At 44.5% G+C, this 14,493-nt stretch overlaps 2 protein-coding genes and 1 long non-coding RNA gene across 9 annotated transcripts in view; 2 read left to right on the top strand and 1 right to left on the bottom strand.

Annotated features, from left to right (window-relative positions):
- LOC9272238 (uncharacterized) overlaps nt 1–1,093 on the top strand; it is a 1,450-nt gene extending 357 nt beyond the window's left edge. Inside the window, exon 1 of the mRNA XM_015763565.3 lies at nt 1–1,093. This exon is cut by the window's left edge and continues 357 nt beyond it. Within this exon, the coding sequence (XP_015619051.1) occupies nt 1–765 (765 nt within the window). The 3' untranslated portion in view covers nt 766–1,093.
- Nucleotides 1,094–5,982: 4,889 nt separating this feature from the next.
- On the top strand, nt 5,983–9,538 carry LOC9269655 (uncharacterized). Its single transcript, XR_010738580.1, has 4 exons — nt 5,983–6,200; nt 6,318–6,441; nt 8,362–8,473; nt 9,232–9,538. It is a non-coding gene; the product is annotated as an uncharacterized lncRNA (long non-coding RNA).
- LOC4352761 (transcription factor PHYTOCHROME INTERACTING FACTOR-LIKE 13-like) lies at nt 8,892–13,131 on the bottom strand. 7 transcript variants are annotated; one of them, XM_015762592.2, is made up of 8 exons: nt 12,793–13,131; nt 11,995–12,111; nt 11,122–11,896; nt 10,887–10,952; nt 10,690–10,755; nt 10,361–10,603; nt 9,976–10,124; nt 8,892–9,217 (listed from the first exon to the last, which is right to left on the bottom strand). In XM_015762592.2, exons 2-7 carry the CDS (start codon nt 12,054–12,056, stop codon nt 9,999–10,001), a joined length of 1,338 nt encoding a protein of 445 aa, XP_015618078.1. In that variant the 5' UTR covers nt 12,057–12,111; nt 12,793–13,131; the 3' UTR covers nt 8,892–9,217; nt 9,976–9,998. The 7 variants fall into 7 exon arrangements, with proteins under 7 accessions (XP_015618078.1, XP_015618079.1, XP_015618075.1 ...); XM_015762593.2 differs by having other exon boundaries at nt 9,972–10,124; nt 12,793–13,070; XM_015762589.3 differs by having other exon boundaries at nt 9,972–10,127; nt 12,793–13,057.
- Between the last annotated feature and the right edge of the window lie 1,362 nt (nt 13,132–14,493).

The following is a 14,493-nucleotide window of genomic DNA, read 5'->3' as shown; positions in this document are numbered from 1 at the left end:
GTGAGTCAGTCTCCGGCGGCGTTGCAGGTGGAGGCGGTGGCGATGAAGGAGAAGGTGGTGGTGGAGGCTAAGATCCCGGCGAGGCGGTGGCGGGATCTCCTCCGGCTAAGGAAGCAGCAGGCGTCGTCTTCGTCTTCGTCATCGTCGGCGACGTCGTCGTCCGAGCCCAAGCCGCTCCGCCGCCTCCTTCGCCGCGGGCCGAAGCCACCGGAGCCAGAGCCATCGCTGAGCCTCCCGCTCCTCCGCGAGCCCGTCTCCGTCCCCGCCGACGAGCCCGACACCACCAAACACGACAAGCTCACGCCGCCATCCCCGTCGACCCAGCAGCTGCCACCCAAGATCCGCCTCTCGCCGACGCAGGCGCCACCGCCACCGCCACCTCCGCCTCCGCCGCCGCCCGCCGTGGCGGCCGACAGCCCGCGCCTCAACGCGGCCGGCAAGGTCGTCTTCAACGGGCTGGGCCGCAGCTCCAGCAGCCCGAGCAGCCTCGCCGGCGGCCGCCGCCACCACCACGGCCGCAACGGCGGCGGCGGCATCGAGCGCTCCTACTCGGCGCACGTCCGCGTCGCCCCCGTCCTCAACGTCCCCGTCTGCTCCCTCCGCGGCTCACGCAAGTCCGTCTCCGTCTTCGGCATCGACCGCCTCTTCTCCCCCTCCTCCTCCTCCTCCTCCGCCGCCGCCGCCGCCGCCGCCTCCAAGAAAGGCAAGCTCGCGAAGAAGGAAGCAGCCACCACCATGGCCGCCGCCGCCGCCGCACCGCAGTAACTTCTTGACAAAATCACAATTCACCACGCACCATTGATGAGAGCTTTAGCTTCGTCGTTTTTTCTGTTAATTAATTAATTAATCCTTTTGGTTTTTGAGGGATCGATGGCTGCTGCTTAATTATGCTAATGATTAATTAAGCAAGCTCCTCTAGTAGTGAGATGAGACTACTACTACTACTACCTGTAAAAATCAGTAGTAATCACCATTCCCAAACTACTGTTTTCTTGCAGAGAATTTAGCACTTTGGCATGTAAATACTCCAGGTGAGGGAGTGAGTAACTGAAGAATGATTCAGATCAGCGATCGAGTACTCCTGATTAATTAACCTTTCCATGTTCTTTCCTGATCAATTTTCTCAAAACACTTTTTTGGTACTACTCTACTGAGTATAGTAGCAAGTACAATTGCATGGATGATGGTGATGAACTCTGCATCGGAATTCGGATCCCATTGCGTCGTGCTTTGCTTGACTCTGCTGCATCTGCTTGCCTGAAGAAATGTTTGGAGCTGGGAAAAAGCTCGAGCTACTATGGTTTTTTGCATGCATGCGCGAGCAAGTACCGGCAGCAAGAGTGTCTCAGTCAGATACTCGGTTTTGTTTCTGTGCTACTGTACTTAAGTATGGAACGCACCCCCAACCCAGCACCAGCACCAGCAGCAGCTGCAGCGTCTTGTACAGCTTTGTTTTGTACCAACATCTCTCTCACTGTCGGAGATGCATTTGCACAGCTTTAATTTGATTCAGTTTAACAATGGCATTGGTACATGAAAGATGTTGACGAAGTTAGGGCACATAGAACAAACAAAAAAAAGAACCATTAGAGAGTGTTTAATTAAGTTTTGATTATTATATACTAGAGAAATGAATATGATATTTTAAAGTAACTTTTATTTAGAAAGTTTTCTCACGAAACGTATCGCGCTTAGAGCAAGTTTAATAGTATAGGCAACTATCGGCTCTAAATCATCTGGACTCAATTTAATAGCCGATTCATACAATAGTTACATATAAACGTATACTATACAATTTATAGCTGGTCCCACTTTCATACACATATGCATCTTGAAGTCCGTGCTGCAGCTGACTATAAATCTGGTAGCCCGCTGCTCTTCTCTCTTCTATTTTATCTTCTTAAAAAATATTTATAGCTGACTTATAATCTGCTATTGTACCTGCTCTTAGCAGATTGAAAAAAAACGTACTAACGAAAATTGTGATAAAATACATGTATGTGAGAGCAACAAACACACATAGCTCATGCAAGCAATTAATCAAACAGATATCTGTCTATATTTATTAACATCAATATAAATGTGGGAAATGCTAGAATGACTTTATTGTGAAACGGATGAAGTAATAAGTTTGGCCGGAGGCGAGGAAGATGAGACGACCGGTCGTCGTCGTCGTCGTCATCGTCGTCTTCGTCGGGATGGTGGTGGTGGGGGTGGCCATGGTTGGATGATCTACAGCTACAACCACAACAAGCTAGGGTAAGTGGTCCAGAATCCAAATGGTCACTCATTGACCACCACCATCACATTCACGCCCCGGCCTCATTGCTGGATATGCTGCTGCTGGTAGCTACGCATGTGCATTTGCCCTGGCCCCTCCTCTCTCTCTCCCTCTCTCTCCAATCGATCGGTTCATTGATCATTTGATTAAAGCTGTTGGTTGGAGCCTTTACTGCAACAACGCATCATCCTTTCATCCTCCAATGATCAGTATAGTTTCAGTTTCAGTCAATGTCTCAATGGCAAGAAGAATACAGCAACACAAACTAAGAACAAATTAAGAACAGCAATCTGTGATAACATGTGCGTGTAATGCATGTTACTCCTACTCTACTCCAGTTCGTTTGAGTTGTTTTTGTGTGTTCACAAGTCGAGACCGGCGAGTTTCAACTTCAACGTGAGTGGTAGTACAAGCTGGCTGGCTAGATAGAATTTGTGAGCGGATTGGGGAAGAAGCAATGCAGAACCACATGGTTGGTCTGACCGGAGACGACATGCAGGCACGCACTGTGCATCGGTCGATCTGGCAAACAGTATATATACGCATATCCCTTTTCACCTGTCAACTCATGGCTGGGTTTCTTCTTCTTCTTCTCGGTGACAAAAGATATTTGTACAGCTGATTGGTTCTTGGGATTAATATTAAAAATTATATATTAACTTTTAGCAATAAATCCATATAGGATGTGCTTAGTTCACGCCAAAATTGGAAGTTTGATTGAAATTGTAACGATGTGATGGAAAAGTTAAAAGTTTATGTATGTAGGAAAGTTTTGATGTGATGAAAAAGTTGAGAACTAAACCAGGCCATAGGCTAGTATGTTTAAATTCATAGATAGAGATCGAATTATTTTGGGATGGAGTAGAGTAGTCTAGACTCTAGAGTGCTGATGGATAATGGATGGTTGATGAAATCGGGTTTGTGATAATTATCGAGGGTACAAAACAAATAAATTATCCCATAAATTATATATTAGAAAACTTTTTTTAAAAAAATAATTATATTTAGAAGCTTGGAAAGCTATCGTTAGAAATTTATCATCCGTTAGGTGAATATATAGAACATAACAGTTGCCAGATAGGAGGATTGGCATGGCAAAGAGACTGGATTTTTTTTTCCTCATGTCCCATTCAAGGTCTTTAATTTCTTCTCATCAGATGCACAACGTGCTTGGTTGGCCGCACAGCAGCACGAGTGCGTTTGCGACCACACCGTACAATAAAATCGAGATCGTGTACTACACCTTGCCTCTTCATTTCCCTCCTGATGTACTGTAGCATTTAATCTCTTGTACTACCAAAAAAAAAAGTAGAAATAGAAACAGAAAGAGAGATATACCCCAACCCCATCAATTATACCGCGAACAAATCAATGGTGGTCTCAACTCTCAAGCCACAAATCTCAATGCCACAACAATCATATGCCTCCGTATTCGTGTAGAGATCGAGCAAGTTTAATAGTATAGTCAACTACTAACTCTAAATCATCTATAGTTAATTTATACAATAGTTACCTATAAACATATTCTATGTTATTAATACATGATCTCACATGTCATACATATTGTATCTTACAGTCCGTGCTGCAGCTGACTATAATTATGTATAATTATGTAGCCCGTTGGTCTTCTCTCTTCTCTTTTATCTTCTCGACGTGTGTTTATAGCTTACTCAGGTTAGTCCCAACCCAATGAATAGGATGGCGTCCATAGCATTAAAATAGTTAACACCTAGGATGAAATATGATGCGATAAGTGAATAAATGAGGAAAGAGAAGGAAACCAGGTCTTGCATAAGACATGGTTTTACACAACATCTAAACATCATGTGAGATAAGTAACATTAAATTTAAGTATGGAATAGTGGTGTTTGCATTAAAATAGTAGTGTCTAGTACTAGTTTCTTGATGATGTGTGGAGTTTATAGAAACTATGTCTAGTGTCTTGGGTTGGGACTGACCTTATAGTCTGCTATTGTATCTGCTCTAAAGGTTCACAAAACATAGAAAAGCTTACGCGATTTCATGATTTTCCAAAAAAATATATACTATATGAAACCATCGATTACCAAGGTGCTGAGTGTAAATTTTTTAAAGTTGACCGATTTACTGAGGGTGTGTTTAGTTTACACCAAACTTCCCCCCAACTCCCAACTTTCCATCACATCATATCACATCCAAAACTTTCCTACACATATAAACTCTTAACTTTTTTTCCAAACTGCCAACTTTCCCCAAACTTCTCCCTAATTTCAGAAACTAAACACAATCTGAGTGGTTTGCGATCGCGAGCCATCCCAAAAACTTTGGTTCTCGAGAAAAAACTAAGCGGTTTTCGTCAGTTTAAACCCATTTCCTGCTCTTCCCTTCCATCTTCCTCTCGAGAAAATGGAAGGGAAAAAACCAAGCGGTTTTCAGGGTGACGAACTAATGACCTGCTCTGAAACTTGAGCTGCAGAAATTTCAATGGAGAAAGTGTCCATGGCCGGCCAGCAATGGTTAGCTCTCACTGTTTCACTGACAGGTGATGGATCTTTGCCAATAGGATGAGCTGGCTTTGCTAGTAACAGTGTGTGTCTGGTGTTTCTTTTTTTTGGGGGGTTTGCGCGGGGCGCGGGGGGGGGGGGGGGGGGGGGGGGGCAGGGCCCACCTGGCAGCGGGTGTCAGTGTTACTGTCCAGCTATCTTGGCACAACCAGCCAAGTGAGTGTGGCCTGGCCTGCACTACTGCACTGTGGGTGCTCATGAAACAGGAGCCCCCACTATTTTTGTCAGAAAAAAGAGAGAACTTTTTAGTCTTGTTGGCCATTATTGCTGGAGGGGTCAATCATTAGGGTGAGACTAAGCATTTGATCTCTTCCATCTTAAGCATGCAGTGCTACAGATTTTGGATAGATTGGATGTATGATTGTGTAATAATCAACATTATCTTTTGCAGATTTTTATGCTTGGGTTCAGTTTCTCCTTTTTGTTTCAGTCAGTTGAAGCTGGGCTATGCTTGTATGGCTTTGTGATGGGCCTATTTTTTCTTCACAGTCCACACATGTTTAGAGATGAATTTTAACGAGTTTCCAGTGAATTTTGTAAGTTGGGCTACGTTTCAAACCAGTAGAAGGAGACATCATGGACTGACAAGGCCCATTTCACAAATCAGCCCATCTGACACCAGTGACCAGTAGCTCAGATTCATTTGGCATGTACTACATCATAGTAAGTACTACTCACTTTTGATACAAAATATAAGAGATTTTGGTTGGACGTATAAATTCGCAGTACTATGATGTGTCTCGTCTAACCAAAATTTCATATATTTTTTTACAAGAGAACTCACATTTCAAAACGAGAGATTAGTGTTTGGCATGCATATAATCTTCATCATACATGTTCTGACAAGATGACTGAATTTCAAGTATTTCCCCCCATCTTTTTGCTTGAATTTCACCAATAGGGGTTGCAAAATCGCAGGAGAAAAGCAGGACATTTTGCATAGTAAAGGCACATCACTTCGTAAGCCCAATTTTAATGGGCCGACATAATGATTCTGCGTAGGCCCAATGAGCAAATCGGCCCACTTATCACTGACTTTTCTTACCTTAGCTTCTCGTCGCCGGCAGCCACGCCGCGGAGGCGGAGGCGCGGAGCTCGTCGCCGGCGAGGTCGTCGGGCGGTGCACCGGTAAACGACTCAACGACCCACACCAAAGGAGCGTCAGCTTTCTTCCCCCCAACCCACTCTCCGGCGACTAGCGGCGCCCACACCCTTCTCCGGCGACCCCCACCACCGCCGGCGGCGGCGGCGGCGGCGATGGGAGTCAGGTCGGATGTGGTACGGGAACCTCGCCTTCAGCAGCTCAGCTCTCCCCTTCCCTGCACGGCTTGTTGGCCTCACCGGAATCGACGACCCCTACAAGTTCTTGCTGCTAGGTACTCCATTGCTTTCTGAATTAATAATTTAGTTTCAGTAATCACCAGCAGAGTAAAATCACATCACACAACATAATTATTGGTTCCAATTACTCAACACGATGATGATGATGGCAGGAGTATTGGAACAGAAATGGATATGCTCCTGTGGACTGTGGTGATTGTTTGGTGTGTTGCTTTTATCTGAACTGCAAATCTGATGCATGCATTGCACTGAAAAAGAAAATCTGAAACTACAGAGGTTAGCTTCTGCATTAGCTCTCATCTTCTGAAATGCAGTATTGTAACTTGTGTTGTTGCTAGTAGTTACTGATCGGTTTCTGTCGCTGCCATATGCTGATATGTCCATATCTCTGTGTTTGACCCCCTCCTTGTCATATAACAAGATGGATAGCGTGCAATCTGAGCCACGGTTACACACATAAAACAAAGAAACGAAGTATGCTGTTCCTACCTAGAATCCTAGATAATCCTTATCCACATTTTTCTTGGCTTTGGAGTTAGAAAACAACTTTGTGAGGTTATCTTTTCAGTTGGATGGAAGAATAGTTATAGTGCAATGCATGTGACTTAGGAATTAGGACAGTAATGTGTATTAGCTGTCATAAATCCGAGGCGCGAACGGTGCATTGCACAGATGTTCAGAAAGAGAGGAGAAGTTGAATATCGCTTTGCTATGACTTGATTCGTGATCCAAGTATGTGTAGGATGGTGTGGTCCTATAGGCTGGTTTGCTAAAGAACCAAAAATGACAGGGAAGGTTGATGCGATTCCTGCACTCCGAGAGATGCATGTATCCTTCCCTTCCCTGTTACTGCTGCTTTTTTATTTTCTTCTTGATGGACTGATTGTTCAGTGCCATCCAAGATCCGAATTCCACTGCACCCAAGATGCTGACCTGTAAGACAGAAGCTAAGGACTAGGCCACCTCACGACGCGTTAACCGCATCAAGATGCAGCGGATCACAGTGTGTTCAGCAAGAGAATGTTAGATCATGTTTATCAGGGGAAAAATGTATCATTTAGCAGTGTAAGGTTGGGGCCATGGCCTGTGTCACACAAAATAACATCAAACTTTATTGATAACCTGATTATGCAGGAATAGGGTCACAGGGAGTTCTTGGTAAGGCAATGATTTGCCATGAGCCAAGATCAATGATTTCCTGGCACTGTCTAACACTATAACCATTCATGGAAGGAAAAATATAGTAGGAAAAAGAGGCTATTTATCTGCAGGAAAGCTCATGCCAGATCATCCCAGCACTGTGTGCTCCAAGGGATGCAATGATAGGTGAATAGTCCCAGATCTGGGGTGAGCAAAATCAGATTAAGACCAAATCTGAAAAAGTTGTGTGTCAGCTCAGAATAGATTGGGGGTGGGCAACTGTAGGAGATAATGATCCAAAGCACACTTCCAAAGTTGCAGCCCTAAAGAAAGGCAGGGGGTCTCTCTGCTGTCCCCTACCTACAAGTGAGGAGGAATTGAGGACAGATAGATCAGGCTACCCCCTCCCAACAAATTGCCAGTTCCACAAGATCCCCCCCCCCCCCCACCATTTTCAATCTGAAAGCAATAGTGTTTGATTTGCTTTTACGCTAAAAAAACCGTTTTGTTTTTTTTCCTAAAACTTCTTGGAAAAACAAGTGCACTATCTGAAATTTGATCTCTTCTCACTTAAGCTTTTATATCACACAGCTATAATTAAGAAGCTAGAGAGCTTTGGGTTCGACACGACATGTTACTGACATTACACTGTGACACTGTTAAGAAATGAAAGCATCTTCACTCTTCAGTCCATCATGAAATGAATGATATGCAGGCAGTGAGGCAAACATGGTGCATAACTGCAAAGTACATGCATGATGCATGCATGGATTCAACTCAGGTCACCACTTCTGTCACTCATCTGCAGACAGGAGTGCCCCATGGCATTTGAAGGCAGAGCATATTTGGTATCCTATACATAGTAGTAGTACCCACAGATGTGGCAGACATTCATGGATGGTGATGAAATCACATCAATGATTGGCAAAGTCCTCTTTTTCCTCTCTTCCTGGAAATTGGAGATGGCATGATAGGGCACCAGTTACCAACCTGTTTTACAGTTGCTCAGGTTTATCTTTAAGCTGATTTTCTAGGCCTCACTCTCTCTCTTTTCAGGAATGTGCAAAAGGGTTTCACTTCTTTGTATGAAGACTGGAAACTTGAGAAGATGCATGATACTTGACCAAAGAACGGAAAAGAAGAAGAATCAGAATGTATTGTACACTAGGTACTAGACTTCTCTGTCTTATCTGCTTATTGCACAGATAAATTATTGTCCAGATGAACTAAAAACAGATTCGGTAAGGCAAAATTATAGATAGCTTTTTATTTCTGTAAACATCATCACCATCCAACTTTTACCAATGGGTAGTAAAGCTTTAACAGATAAGACTGCACACATTTATACATGCTGATAAATGCAGCAGATTTTAAAGGGATAAAGGACTATTTTGCATCCATCCAATGGCCAATACTCTGCTACTATCAGCAATGCTTTAGAATTTATGCCATTCAGTTTTTGGAAGAACTCTGAAGCACTTCTATGAAATTGATATGGTTTTACTCGATCATTTTGGTTAATTAAGACTTTGTACTTTGGTAGATGCAGTTAAATTAACATGACATGACACAGTTGAGGCGGATGATAATACAATTTGCTCTGGTTGGCATAAATTTGAACAGGTACATCAACAACTGATACATAACCAATGTCTCCCCAAAGGGGAAAAAATAGTACTACATACATAGCAAAAAAGAATTCACGACTTGTTAACTCTTAACCGCTGATCGATCTACACTGCCTACCGAATTTAGACGTCAGTAAAAGGGATGATCTTAAATTCCCCTTAATGATTAGGTAGCCATCATGATCCAGCCTCTCAACTCAATTGCATCAGAGCCTTATATACATATCTTCAGATTGACGGCAATCAACTGGTGCCACCCTTGCTCTCAGACTTACTACAGTTGTCTGCAATATTTCAGGGACAAAAAAGAGACAGATATGTGAGTGATAAGTCAAGTCAGAGATGAACAAACAGTTGCATTTAAGAACAGAGAAATTCAGAGTTTCTGTGATGCAGCTATCCACGGATCTACAAGAGATAAATGATCAACTAGTCCGTGAATTTGACACCGATGGATGCAGTGCATGTAGCCGAGTGAAATCAGCAAAGTAAACTCTAGCCTACAGTGCATGACAATGACAGGTTCTTGAGCTAACCAGATCACATTGTCTTTGCTGAAAGCAAACCTGTGTTCACACCCTCAGATTTTATTCATCTTTAAATTCCTTAGACTTTTCTGGCTCATTTTACAGGGCAATTTCAAATAAAATTTCAAGCGAAAAAATGCATATATTTATTCTGTCTGATTTTTCTTTTCCAACATATAGTACTACTGGAGGATCAATACCCCCGAATTCTCAGGTATTTCGTTCCGAAATTTCATAATTCATCCATCCTAAAATACATTAACTTTTGACTACGAATCTAGACATGCACTTGGCTAGATTCATAGGTAAAAGTTGTTATATTTTAGGACATATGTAGTACTTGTACGAGGATCGGAACCCGGAAATTTCGGGTATTTGGGTCGAAATTTCAGGCCTTGAAGCATTCTTTGTGGTACGATACTAGTACTACTAGTAGACTAGTAGCAGATCACTGATTTTCATTTTTGTTTCATGTACATTGACACTGAAATGTGGAGTAGATAGTACTTACACACCGTATTTTTTGTGCAGAATGTCGTCAGGAGTCAGCGGCTGCGCGGTTGCCTCCGGCCGGTGGCGGTGGCGGCGCCTCCGCCGTGTTCTGCTGCTGCTGAAGGTTCTTGGCCGCGGCGAGCTGGTAGAAGCTCATCCCCTGCAGGTAATGCTGCTGACAAAAAAAAAAACTCTTAGGAAACTGAAAATATGAGAAACGCTCGAGGGCCTTCCGGCTAGCTCTATAAGGTGGTGGGCTAGACGATCTCGATTCGAAGGCTCACCCCTTCTATTATTTGATATTAGTTCCTTCCCTAGTATTCGCGTCGAAACTGAAAATACATTTCATGGCAGCTACTGAATTACTGATCGATGCATGGTGACTGTACAGGCACGTGCTTTACTTACCATCGGAGGCGGTGGCTGGAGGTGGTCGACGGCGAGGCAGCGGGCGTAGGGGTCGGCCATGCTGACCACCGGCGAGCTCTGCACGGCGGCGGGCGGCGGCGCCATGAACGGCGGCATCCTCGGCAGGGACGCCATGTGTGGTGGGCCCATCCCGACGGCGCCCATCCGCTGCATGTACTGGTGCACGCCGGCCGCCGGGAACATCACCGCCGGCGGCGCCATTCCGCCGCCCATCCACATCATCTGAACCACGCCATTCACATCATCATCGTCGGATTATCGTTAATCAATTTTAGTATTGAGTTACATTCATTTTACGTAGTACAAACCTGTAGCTGGAGCTGCAGTGACTTGAGATACTCGATCGCTTCATCCAGCATCGATGCTTTGTCCGTCTGAAAATATGAAACAAGAATGAGGTCACCATTTTCAAATAAATTCGATTTAAATTTTAATGAGATGTATAGCAATGTTGCTAGTTGTAATTATGTAATGGCGCTTGCAGATTAAATTTAGAGTAGTTTACTTTGTTGCAGTGAGGTATGAGCTCCTGTAATGCTTTCATCTTCTCATTGATCCTATCTCTTCTCCTCTGCATCACAATCAATTTAACATTTTTTATTAGCAGCAGCAGCAATAATAATAATAATAATAATAATAATAATAATAATAATAATAATAATAATAATAATAATAATAATAATAATAAGAGAGAAAAGTCAAAGCAAGAAGAACAAAATGTGAGCGTGCATGACACGTACCCTCTCGGAGAGGTTGTGCACCTCGGCGGCGCGCCGCCGCTTCGCCGTCGTCGTCTTCTGCGCCGGCGAGCACGTTGCGGCGGCGGACTCGAACTCCACGTCCTCGCTGGGGCTCCCGGACTCCATGGCGGCGCCGCCGCGCTGCTTCCGCTTGCCGCCGACGCCGGCGGCTGCGACGTCGCGCGGCTCGGCCTTGGCGGTGCAGGACCTCGACCTCATCGACGACGACGCCACCGTCGCCGTGTCGTGCGCCCTTCTGGCGGCGCCGGCGGTGCCGGCGCCGGCCTTCCCGTTCCCCACCGGCGGCGTCTGGACGTGGTTGCTCCCGCAGATGCTCGACCCGATTGTCAGCATCGATGACTCGCCGACCGTCTCCGCCGCCGCCGCCCCGTCCATCTTCGCCATGACGACCTCCGAGACGCCGCACACGTCGTCGACGTCACCGAACTCCGCCTTCCCCCTCGCCGGCCACGGCGGCGGCATCATCCTGCTCTGGAACGCGGCGACCGCGCCGCGCTCCTCCTTGCACGCCGCCCTGCGGACGTCGCCGCCGCCGCCGCCGGCCGCCGTCATTTCGCCGAACAGCTCGGTGAACAGGTCCTTCTCAAGCACGTCGTCGACCGGGTACTGAAACCACGACGCCGACTCATCCTCCGCCATCGCCGCCGCCGCCGCCGCCGTCGTCTTCTCCGGCCTCGGCGGCTTCCGCGGCGCCTGGCTCTGCATGACGACGTGGCCATTGCACCATAGCAGCTCGACGAGCCCGTCGTCTTCGCTGCAACAACAAGAAGAACAAGAAACCAAAGAATCACTCATCCGATCGCCTCCAATCGATGGAAAGATCTCAAGCTTCGATCCAAGAATCGCACGAACCCTAATGGCGCAAAGCCGTCGCCCATGCTGGTGGTGTTCCAATCAGGGACGAACTGGTTCATGGCATTAACAACCCTAATTAATCACAGAAGCACAGCAGCTCTGTCTTGTTTCTACCTGCAAAGCCAATGATCATTTCAGATTCTGCAAGAATCATGCAAAAATGAATTCACAGAGAACAAAATTTGTAGGTTTGGAAAAATTTTAAGGGAAAACTGAACTCTAAGGATGGATTTGTTTAAAAAAAGTAGAATGAAACAGAATAAGAGCAACAAGAACAAACAGAGAATGAAAAAAAAGCAGAGAAGGGCCATCACTGCAATCTACTACAAAGTACAAACCCTACCACTTTGATGACAAAAGCTGTAGACCTGCAGAATGAAACAACCTGGAGAAGAGCAGTGCTCAGATCAACAGGAAAAAAAGCCAAGATGAGAGAGATCTTTTTCTTTTCTTTTCTCAAAAGAGATTCACCATCAGGAAGGATGAGCACTTGAGCACTAGTACTATATACCAGTATGCATGCATGGATGATCAATCAACAGAGGAAGAATAAAAAGAAGAGAATTGAACAGTAAATTCAGGATTGGGGTGCCAAAATGTGTGTGGTGGATGAGAGGGGAAACCTCCAACCTCAGATAAAAACTATCATATCTATGAATCTATCTATCCAGTTGACTTGTTGAAACACACAGCAACAACACTCACAACCAAACAAAAGAAAAAGAAGTAGAAGAAAAAGGAGATATGGATATAGTCATGTAGTAGTACACAAAAGAAACAAGAAACTCCCTCTACCTTTGCTGATTGATTCTGAAGTTGGTTGTTTCAGATAACTGTAATCTGAAAAAAAGCCTCTGCTTCCTGGTGATCAGCTTACACCTTCAGCTCTTTCTCTTTGAGCTGAGATGACAGGAGATGAGCTGAGCTGAGCTGAGGTGTGAAGTGAGTACAAGTAGAGGAGGAGATGCTAGTTGCAACTGCGAAAGAACAAGGGCACTGTGTCTTTTTAACAGGGCAAGATGATGCAGAAGCAGCAGCAGAAGCAGCACTGGGGGTGAACTGGATTCCCCTGGTGGAGAAAGAAAGAATGCAGGGCAGGGCAGGGCAGGGCAGGAAGAGGACTCGCCGGAGAGCGACAGGGAATGGTTATCAACATAGCATTATACACCCCCCAACTTGCCTTGCCAACATAGCATCACAATTAATCTCCTCCGGTTCATCTCACACAAGATTTAAATTAACTGCAAAAACTCTGAACTTACGAAAGCATTCTGAATAATTACCACCTTTGACGGAGATAGATTTTTCATCCCTCGAAGGACATCCCTCGTTTCTTACATAACACCATAACACCTAAGATAGTCATAAAACACTTAAAAAATGATAAGATATATTAATATGAGATATATTATATACAAATCTGCAAGTTCAAACTTGACTGCTCCAAGTTGTAAAAAAACCAATTAAACTGAAACTAATTAATGTACATTCGTATTTATATTTGTTATTTTTGTTACTACATGTAGAAGTTAAATTTGAATTTCTATGTTTGTGAAGTGATATATCTTGTATTAATCTATCTTATCAAAATTTGAAAATATTTTATACTAACTATGTACAGGACATGTAAGAAACAATGAGATATCCCCTTGAGGAATAAAAACACTCTCCCACGTTTGACTACTAATTATAACACCGGTTGATTCAATTTAAATTCAGAGTGTTGGATAGTATATGAAGAGAGATATACTGTGTAATGTGGGATGACTTGTATTGAGTCTCAGGGGGAGCGGTATATATAGGAGTACACGAGAAGGAGATAAGAAAGGATTACAGATATGGAAGGAGTCCACATAAATCAATCCTATTCTAATATAACTCTAACTACCATATTCTCTAACACAGAGTTAAGTCATCGACTTGAATATGAAAACTTGTCATCGTGCAGGGTCGTGGTTACGGAAGATTTGGGAGATCTGAGCTCCAAGCGATCCTGTCTGTCAGTCAGTATGGCGCCCAAATCCAGCACCAGATTAGTGTCACGTCCATCTCACTCCAACTCACACACGCTTGGAGAAGCAGCGTATCATCCATCCATCCATCCATGGATCAGTAGCATGCAGCACGGAGGCATCCATCCATCCATCCATCCATGTTTTGACGAGTTCAATTCTCTGAATTTTCTGCATTTTTCTGACGAGTGATACAATGCTCTGAACCTTGAGATCAAAGCATGAACAGTTGAGAAGCTAATAGCAAAGATACGGGTCGATCAGCGAGAATGCGGCGGCCAAATTGTTCGTCTGCGACGTCAACATCTGAGCGTAGAACACGATTCTATCTAGGAAATAATTTGCAGGATGTGACGGCTCTCCGTGTTTGATCTCAGATCATGGGCACGGCCGCACGGCCATGAACAGTCGGTTTTTTTAATTAGGTAATATTAACGATGGCAGTGACAGGAGAGTATTGTTTTTTTAAAAGAGATAGTATTAA

Source organism: Oryza sativa, chromosome 12 (assembly GCF_034140825.1).
Source record: "Oryza sativa Japonica Group chromosome 12, ASM3414082v1".
Lineage (NCBI taxonomy): Eukaryota > Viridiplantae > Streptophyta > Magnoliopsida > Poales > Poaceae > Oryza > Oryza sativa.
Note: the sequence above shows the minus strand (reverse complement) of the source record. Positions and strands in the feature narration are given on the sequence as shown.

Bases quoted from the DNA above. Each gene is read 5' to 3' on its own strand.
- LOC4352761 (XM_015762589.3), bottom strand. From the start codon at position 12,056: ATGAACCAGTTCGTCCCTGATTGGAACACCACCAGCATGGGCGACGGC. The intron at 10,953-11,121 runs GTACGTGTCATG...ATTGTGATGCAG, and splicing joins TGCACAACCTCTCCGAGAGG to AGGAGAAGAGATAGGATCAA. The intron at 10,128-10,360 runs GTAAGTAAAGCA...TTTTTTTGTCAG, and splicing joins TCCAGCCACCGCCTCCGATG to CAGCATTACCTGCAGGGGAT.